This window comes from Lipotes vexillifer, unplaced genomic scaffold (assembly GCF_000442215.2).
Source record: "Lipotes vexillifer unplaced genomic scaffold, Lipotes_vexillifer_v1.1 scaffold481, whole genome shotgun sequence".
NCBI classification, from domain to species: domain Eukaryota; kingdom Metazoa; phylum Chordata; class Mammalia; order Artiodactyla; family Lipotidae; genus Lipotes; species Lipotes vexillifer.
The window spans coordinates 3,069,238-3,078,083 of record NW_006789873.1 but is presented as its reverse complement, the minus strand read 5'-3'; the positions used below and the strand labels follow the sequence as shown (position 1 = coordinate 3,078,083).

Below are 8,846 nucleotides of genomic sequence, written 5' to 3'. Positions count from 1 at the left end.
AGCAGGAGTGTTTTAGATGAATGATGACTATACATAAAATAAAGATTTAAATGTAACTACCTACATGGGAAAAAAGAACTACAGAACATGTATCGGAAAATGTGTACTTAAGACATAGCTGTCCCCAACCAGTTATGTGAACCTAGGCAAGTTATTCAAGCTCCCTGAGCCCCAGTTTCTTCATCTGTAAAATGGGAATGGAAATGCCTTCTTTGCAGGGTTCTTGACAAATTTAAATTAAACAAGGCACATAAAGGATAGTGACTGGCATACAGTAGGTACTCAATAAGTTATACCATTACTGGAATAGTATTTTTGCCTCCTGGAATCGCAATTTCTCCTCTATACAATGAGGTAAATGGACTTGTGTGATTTCCAAGGTGCATTCCAGTTTTAAAATTCTAAAAGTTTCCTACTTAAAAGACTAGATGACTCAAGAGACTGGGAATAGCATAGTCAGCCTTTAATCTTTTGTGTTCACCAATTAAAATGTAGGTCTGTGATATACTGGGAACAAGATGCTTATCTGATAGCTTGAACCTTACACACACTTGTGGATTCTGGGTCCTATACAAAGGGGGCAATTGTCAGCTCTACACAGATTCAAAGATCTGAGGACCTGAGGAGAACTCAAAAGGACAACTGAACTCAGTCACGCAATCAAATATGGATCCTGGAACAATTAACTATATTCTTCTGGAACTCAATTTACTGGTTTGGCAATCTTGCATTTTTATGGGTCATAAATTTGACATATCAAGTTTGTCAAAACCCCGTTTTTCTCTTCAAAATTTTAAAACCCAATCAACCCCCCTAAGAATCTGTTCACAGATTTTTAGTAATCCTTGAAGAACTTATAAAGCATTCAATCTCCTTACATTTGAAAATTACATAAATATCTTCCTATAATGGTCGTACTCATGTGTGATCTCATCATGTTCAAGAACCAGGTCAAAAACCTATCTCCCCCAAAGGCTGTCAACTTAATCTTACCCGCCCTCTGATTACACTGAAATGTTGTACACTTGCAACACACTTGTGATGTTGGTACTGTTGTTTCATCACTTTGATTTTGCTTTGTAATTATTTTCAGGTTCCATGACACATGTGCACGTCATCATTGTGCCCATTTCTTTTGTACCGTGCAGCAATGCATAACACATGCTCCTAAGGGGACAGGTGTTCCAAAAATGATGGCTGCCTTTGGCACTGAGCTTTCCCCCCCATGCCATTTATGGTATCATGAATAAATAAATTTCTGCAAATGTCTGTTAATACCACTCTCTCTTCTCTCTCATTCAAAATATATTTCAAAGCAGTAAGCATAAGTTATCACCTTTATGGTCTAATTCAGGGTCAGAAAACTTTTGCAAAGGGCTAGTGAGTGAATATTTTAGGCTGTGTGGGCCCTGTGGTCTGTGTTGCGACCACTCAACTCTGCTGCTGAAAATGTGAAAGGAGGTACAGACAAATGCGTAAATGAATCAATGTGGCCCGGTTATAATAAAACTTCATTTACAAAGACAGGCAGTAGGCTGAAGTTTGCCAAACCCTGGTCTAATTCATTCCAATGGGCAAATAAAATGTTACTGGCTTTCTTTTCTCTGTGGATTCTTAGAATCTGTTCTGCATTGATTATATGCATACGCTCCTAAAGAGATCTTTGCAGCAAGAATTTTTTTGAGAAAACAGAAGTACCTCAGTCATATGACTTACATAATACCTTGACCTGATAACATATTTTCTTACAAGAGCAAGTGAATAACCTTACCAATGTGATACACACAAGCACAACATGAAACAACAGTTTTCTTCACATCCTGTTTTGAATAGCTCTCACTCTTGGTTATCATCTATACAAAATTATAGCCCTGGTTCCTGAGTTAAAAATGGAGATAGGAAAATGGAAAAAAAAAAAAAAAAAAGAAACGGAGATAGGAGAAACTTACTTGACCACATAACTAACCTTCAAATAACAGCAAAGTCCATCTCCTTTAAGATTTCCTTGATTATCTTTGTAAAGCTTGACCTTAAATTCTTCTGTTTGAGGATCTCTCATAATAATGCCAAACTTGGACATGATCTGTATAAATTCATCCACTGTAATATCTGGAGGCAAACCTGTGACGTTAGGGGGAAAAAAATTATAAAGGCATCTAAAACAAAAGTGAGCATTACTTAGGGATTCTACCAATTCGAAATCCATAACTTGGATGAGCGCAATTTTGATTTTCTAAAAGTATGTAAAAATCTCACATCTATAGACGTGAGGAAATGTCATGTTTTAATGTATTCAAATATACATTAAAATCATGCTTTGCTTAGGCCTTGTATCAATGAATCTGAAGGGGCAAAGAGCTGTGAGTTACCTAAAGCAGACAGAAAGGATGGCACACAAAGTTACATACACTTAATTTTTCTCAGTTTCATAAAAAAACAACATATTCCTCACTCACGTAAGTGGCTGAACAAATAATGACACAACGATACAAAATAGAATTTAGAGAAACTGAAAACTAAAAATCACTTTGTGAAAAATCTCAAAATCAAATATTTTCTACTCTAAATGTGGTTAAAAAGGTATACATACCAGAAACATACACATTTGTGTTTCTGCCTTCTTCAACATGAAACCATCCTAAAAATCAAAATCGAATAAATAAATAAAACACATGCCAGAAAAGGTAAGAGTCCCATTATGAAATCCTGACAGTGTGGCAGTTTCTCAAAACCTCCAGAAACTTTTTCTTACCTTTAGAACAAGACAGATTAAATCAAATCACTGTCCAGCTTTCAAAGTATTTGGATCTTTGGACAAGTAATTTGTTTCAGAGCCCAGTCTGAAAAAAGATGGCTAGTTTATCCTGGTTCTTTATGAATCTGATACTACCTTTAAAAAACCTCACCCTTGCACTGACTTTAGGCCTTGGCGTAAGTTGCTTCTGACTCCAATCTACTGTGTTAGACCTGGCCAAGCTGAAGCAAAACTGACTTCTTGAGTTTAATTAAATGCAAAAAGTACAAAAAAAAAATCACCTTACAAACAGAACTTTAGATAATCTCCTAATGACAGCTCTATTTTACAAAGGAAGAAACTGAGAACTGAACTGAATTGAAAGAGCCCACCGGATGCCCACAGGTTAGTGAGAGAGCCAACATATGAACCCAAATAATAATATTTAAAAAACCCATCTTATGATTCTGTCAAAGCTATTTTATAATTCTCCAAAAAGTAACTATATATACACACACACACTCATATTTTTAATTTTTACACTCATGTTTGAAAGCTAAATCCACTTGCCTGATTCACCCTTTCTCTTTTCTCCCCTTTTTTTGGTATCACTGGGTTCGGGGGATTTTCTTTGCGGAGGTTCCTCTGCAGTCCGAGCGCTGACATCTTGGACATTTGCAGTAGAACTAGACGCACCATCGTTAGAAAAGCCATAACTGGCCTGATATGTAGCAATAAAATCTTCAGTGATCTAAACAAGAAATTCAGCACACATACATAAATTCAAAAATGATTTCCTCACGCAAGCAGTTTACAGTGTTAAATAACAGCATATTCAGTTACACAACTTAACATACAAGTGTTTCTGTGTAAATGCAAGAACAGTCACCTTATATAGAAAACTGCACACAAAATAATAAAAAATTAAGACATGGGTACTTGGATTATCAGCACAAAAGTCTGAGATACTATTAAAGGCATTTTAAGTTGGCACCTTTTCTAGTTGTTTCATTTGTAAATTACTATCTCTGCAGTCTACTTGACTAAGGCTACAAATAAATATAACAAAGGAAGTATCAGACAACAACAAACAGAATAAAAACCAACAGTCAACTAACAATCTAACAACAGGATCAAATTTTCTTTTACTATATGGATGAACAAAAATATATGTACTCTAAATATTTAAATACCTGTAGGCAGAGAACACAAAGAGTAGAACTCTGATTTGGTGTGTAAAGAATGGGGCTAACAATTATAAAATTAAATGCTATTTTAACACTGTCACTAATTAAATCACATTATCATTTAATGTCAGAACAAATCAAGAACAAATCCAACTCACATCTATCCTCCTGGCTCTTAGGGAAAAAACACAATTGCACAACAAAAGAAATACAGTTATATCTTCATACCAATCAATGTTAGGCACACACAGGAATGAGGAAAATTTAAAACTTGAAGTTTGAAGAGGTATGGGCTTCCATAACATAAAAAGATAGAGCCACAAATTAATCCATTATCAGACGATTGTTAAAGTACTCCGAAGGCTGAAGAAACCAAATATGCACTCTCGCTGGCACCACCAGCAGCCAAGTGAAATAGTAAGTTTAACAATTCAGAGGGATTGGAACGTACACACAAATACAAAGTGGGAAAGAAAAAAAGGTGAAATAAATAATTAAAAAATCACACTCAAATTACACAATGGAGACACAGTTTGTATTACTGGCTTGCAAGTCTATTAGTGTGTGATAAGTATCCTTTTTTTCCACCCATACCGTGAGACTTTGATTAACAGGGTACTTTGACCAAAAAGTTTAGAGCCAAGCTTAACATCAGTCATTTTACCTTCAAGCTAAAATAGAATACTTCACAATTTCCAAGTACTCTAAATAAATATGCTCAGATCTTTTCCATCCATATTCTGTGCACCTCTTGTCATATTCCCGTGGTAATATGGTTCAAACATACGTGTCTAGGGACAAAATTTAGTAGGAAAGTAAAAAGAGGTGCAAAGTTCAATCAGTAAAGAATTATCAATTTTTCAAATCAAGAAGCTAAATTTTGCACATAGCACATCAGCTAAACATCTGAATTCCTAGGATAAGTAAGATTGAGACTACGTGAGATTAACATCGACTGAATTTGCTCTTGGTGTTTTTCCTCTTTGCAATAAAAAGCAGTCACCAACTGCAACCTTCATAGATAAAATTTATTAGGCATGGAAAAGGCTTAATAATTAAATTACATTGAAGCCATCTCCCTAAAGATTTCCGTTCCTTTACAAGTCGGTTCTGCTACAGACACAACAAAAAGAAACGTCACTATCCAGAGGGGCTCTAACCCAGGACCTCAGCAAAGAAAACGTGAAAGGAGCGCCCCGCGAGGCTGGCCAGCCGGGCCCGCTGCGCATCGGCGCCCGTGCGACTTTTACCTTGGGGAACCAAGCCTTCTTGTCCAGGTCCCACTCGTATGGGGTGTCAGTCGGCTGCTGCTGGAAAGAATCGTTTTCTCCACAGGGATCTTTCTCGGTGTCGCCGTCCTCAGTGCCTCCGTACAATTTTTGCATTCGCAACTGCTCATCAAACTCGTCGTTCTCATCCAAGTTGTTGCCGCTCATGTTGCCGACTTAGGCCAGGTGCAGTGTCCGGGAAAGCGAAGAGGCCGAAGTGACGCTGGAGGGGAACAGAGAAAGGGAGGCTGGCCGTGCTCAGCCCGCGCCCCCCCGCCCGCCTCCCCGCGGCGCCCCAGCAGCCCCCGGGAAGTCAGGGCCGCTCGCCAGCCGCACCGCCCCCCGCCCACCGCGCGCAGGCGCCGCTGCTCCCGGCCCAGCCGCCCACCTGGCTTGCCCCGCTGGATCTTGACACCGCCGCTCGATCCACAACGCGGCGGGAGCGGGCACAAGGTGTTCTGTGCTCCCCGGCGGCCGATTCTAAGACGACGGCGGGTCCCGCCTCAACGTCTGGAAACCGCTTGACAACGGAGGCCCGCTCACGCTGACGCAGTCGCCATTGTTGACGCAGTCGCCATTGTTGACGCGTCGCGACGTCGCGGGTCCCGCAGACACGCCCCCAGTGGCGTCAACAGGCGCCGACGCGGGCAGGCGGCCTGGGGCTCGGGGGGCGGGGCTCGGGGGCGGGGCTCGGGGTCAGCTCTGCTGCCGGGCGGCGATGCCCAACTGGGGCTTCCTGGCGTGGCACCTCGGAGCCGTTTGACTCCGCGGAGTCCCCGGTGGGCCGGGAGGGGCCGGGACGAGGCGGTAGCCCGAAGGCATGGGAAGGTTCCCCCTCGGCCGGCGCCGGAGTAGGCGTCGGGGCGGCCGCCATCTTGGGGGAGTGGACAGGGCGGGCAGGACAGGTTTCAGTGCGAGAGAAAGGCGCCCCTCCTTCGCCCGGAGGCTCCTCCTCCGCGTGGGAAACGAGTCTGTGGCTTGTTTCGTTACGATTTCACTAGGAGAGGCGCTGGCTCTGGTTAGCCCGAGTTCCTAGTACAGGGTCTGGTGTCTAGTGCGTGTGTGGTGAGTGAATGAATGAATGAACGAACGATGGGTGGAAGGACCAACCTTCTTTCCAAGCCTCTGCTCCCTCCTTTATCTCTCCGGTACCTTCCTCAGGCTGGAGATGTCTCTGGAAAGGAAGGGCAGCAGTTGCCTGCCCCTTGTACTCCATGATTCAGACGTGCTCAAGCTCCAAACCTAAAACTTTTAACATCCAGTGTGCACACCACCTTTACTGCCCCACTAACGTCGTTTTTTGCTCTCTTAGAAAAAAACATGCACGCAATAGGACTTGCGTGCATTTTTATAATATAGATAACATGAGTTTTATTAGGCTCATTTAAGCATTGCTAAATATTTCTTCCAGGATTCAAAAATAGTGTATAGCTGTTTTCAGCAATGTGTTTATTGGGCTCCCATTTCATTCCTGAGTGAGTTCACAGCATAGGTGATAATATGCTACGCAGCCCTGCTGCAGGTAACACTGAGCACCTGCTCTATGCACAGGCCCCTCTTAGCAGGTGGCCAAAAAGGTTACTTCCCATATGACCCAGTCACGGGCTACCCAGAGGCCTGTGAGGTGACCTGGTAGGGTAGCCCCGCATTCTAGACTGAATTTGATTCACTGAGCCAATAAGCCTCTCCCAGAAAGAGGGTTGAGTATGGAACAGACAGGGACATGGTCAGAGTAACCCAGAAGCAGGGAGGCCCACACAGGGGAGGTAGTAAGCAGAACAGAGGCCTTGTGTGGAGAAGTTCTTCAGGGGTGAGAGGAGAAGCTGAGGCAGTGACAGAGGGTCATTGAGTCACTGTAATAGTGGAGCAGTGGAGTTGGGACCTAAGCATGCTTGTACCTACAGTGGCATTCTACTTGGCCACTGGCCATGACAGTTTTGGTTTTTTTATTTATTTTTAATTTTAATTTAATTTAATTTAATTTTTTTGGCTGTGCCCCACGGCATGCAGGCTCCTACTTCCCCGACCAGGAATCGAACCCATGCCCCCTGCAGTGGAAGTGTGGAGTCCTTAACTACTGGACCGCCAGGGAATTCCCTGTTTTTTTCTTTTTTTTAAGCAATACTTTTGTCTCTATGAGGCCTGGTTCCTGTTCTTATTTCCTTGTGGATTCCTAGAATTAAATCCCTAGGAACTGAGGTAATCTGGAAGTATCTCTTTATAACCTGTTCTTTTTATATATATAAATTTATTTTATTTATTTATCTTTGGCTGCATTGGGTCTTCGTTGCTGTGAGCGGGCTTTCTCTAGTTGCGTCAAGTGGGGGCTACTCTTTGTTGCGGTGCGCGGGCTTCTCATTGCGGTGGCTTCTCTTGTTGCAGAGCACGGGCTCTAGGGGCACCAGCTTCAGTAGTTGTGGTGCACAGGCTTAGTTGCTCTGCGGCATGTGGGATCTTCCGGGATCAGGGCTCGAACGTGTGTCCCCTGCATTGCCAGGTGGATTCCTAACCACTGCGCCACCAGGGAAGTCCCTATAACCTGTTATTATTTCCAAGATTTTTTGCAAGAAACACTCAAGTTAACAAGCAAAAAGGGGGGTCCTTTGTTATTATAAGGATAGGGGTAGCTCCTGAAACTCCAGGAATGGAATATGGATGGGCTGCACAAGGGGCTGCTGGACCCAGGAAGACAAAACCCAGACAGCCGGCTTCTCCCTGATCATCATCTTCGTTCTTCTCTGTGAGGGGTGATCTGTGCTGTACTCCTGGCCTAATAGGCCACCGACTTCTTGGTGGATAAAAATTCATTAACCTACAAAAGCAGAGACTGCCTGGACAGAGAAGTCATCTACCTGGCCTAGGAAGTCTTTCTGGAAAATTACTGAACTATACCAAAGTAGATTTTTTTTAATGGCCCATTCAGGCTCACTCTGTTCGGGAATTTTCCTGTCCCCACTTCCTGTAATCTCAAGACTTAGTGGAAATAAAAGTAACTCCTTTTGACAAAAAACTTGATGGATCCCTGACTTAAGATGGTAATAACTGCAGAAATTCTTTAAACCCAAATTTGCTATTGTCAGTAGGTATACCAGTATTAAATGTTTTGTAATACTATCAACTTCAATGACAAAGACTTACCTAAGTTTGTGACTTTGTTTTCCTGCTTTGTAGCATATTATATTATTATGGTCCATTATTCTAAGTCTTGGGTCAAGGCAGGCCCTGAGCAAAATTGAGAAGTATACAATATTTGTTTTTCATGTGCTCCCCCATGCCTCCATTTAGGACCCTCTCCAAAAAAGTGAAATGTAGTAACATTTCTGCACACAATAGTCAGTGTGAAAAAAATTGTGGATCTTGGGGCCTACTTGTAAGTTGAGCTCTGACAAGGATAATCTGTGAAAAAAAAGACCACCCTGTCCAAAAAAAATCAAAGCAAAGCCATGAATTTTAATCCCAATTCCCCAATTCTGGATGGGAGGCTGATGCCCTATAAAGCCATTCAGGGATTTATTTTATATCAGATCCCTAAGTCACCTAGGGATTACTGAGAATGAAGAAAATCAAAGTTCTTGGAGCTCTAGTTTTATCAACTGCTAAAAAGCTCGCTTAGGGGCTTCCCTGGTGGCACAGTGGTTGGGAGTCCGCCTGCCGATG

At 42.3% G+C, this 8,846-nt stretch overlaps 1 protein-coding gene across 1 annotated transcript in view; it reads right to left on the bottom strand.

The window, feature by feature from the left end:
• Window positions 1–5,412, bottom strand: part of HTATSF1 (HIV-1 Tat specific factor 1) — a 15,236-nt gene extending 9,824 nt beyond the window's left edge. Inside the window, exons 1-4 of the mRNA XM_007462917.1 lie at window positions 5,172–5,412; window positions 3,305–3,485; window positions 2,591–2,638; window positions 1,967–2,121 (exon numbers count right to left, since the gene is read on the bottom strand). Of these exons, the coding sequence (XP_007462979.1) occupies window positions 1,967–2,121; window positions 2,591–2,638; window positions 3,305–3,485; window positions 5,172–5,357 (570 nt within the window). The 5' untranslated portion in view covers window positions 5,358–5,412. The remainder of the gene's footprint in view (window positions 1–1,966; window positions 2,122–2,590; window positions 2,639–3,304; window positions 3,486–5,171) is intronic.
• Between the last annotated feature and the right edge of the window lie 3,434 nt (window positions 5,413–8,846).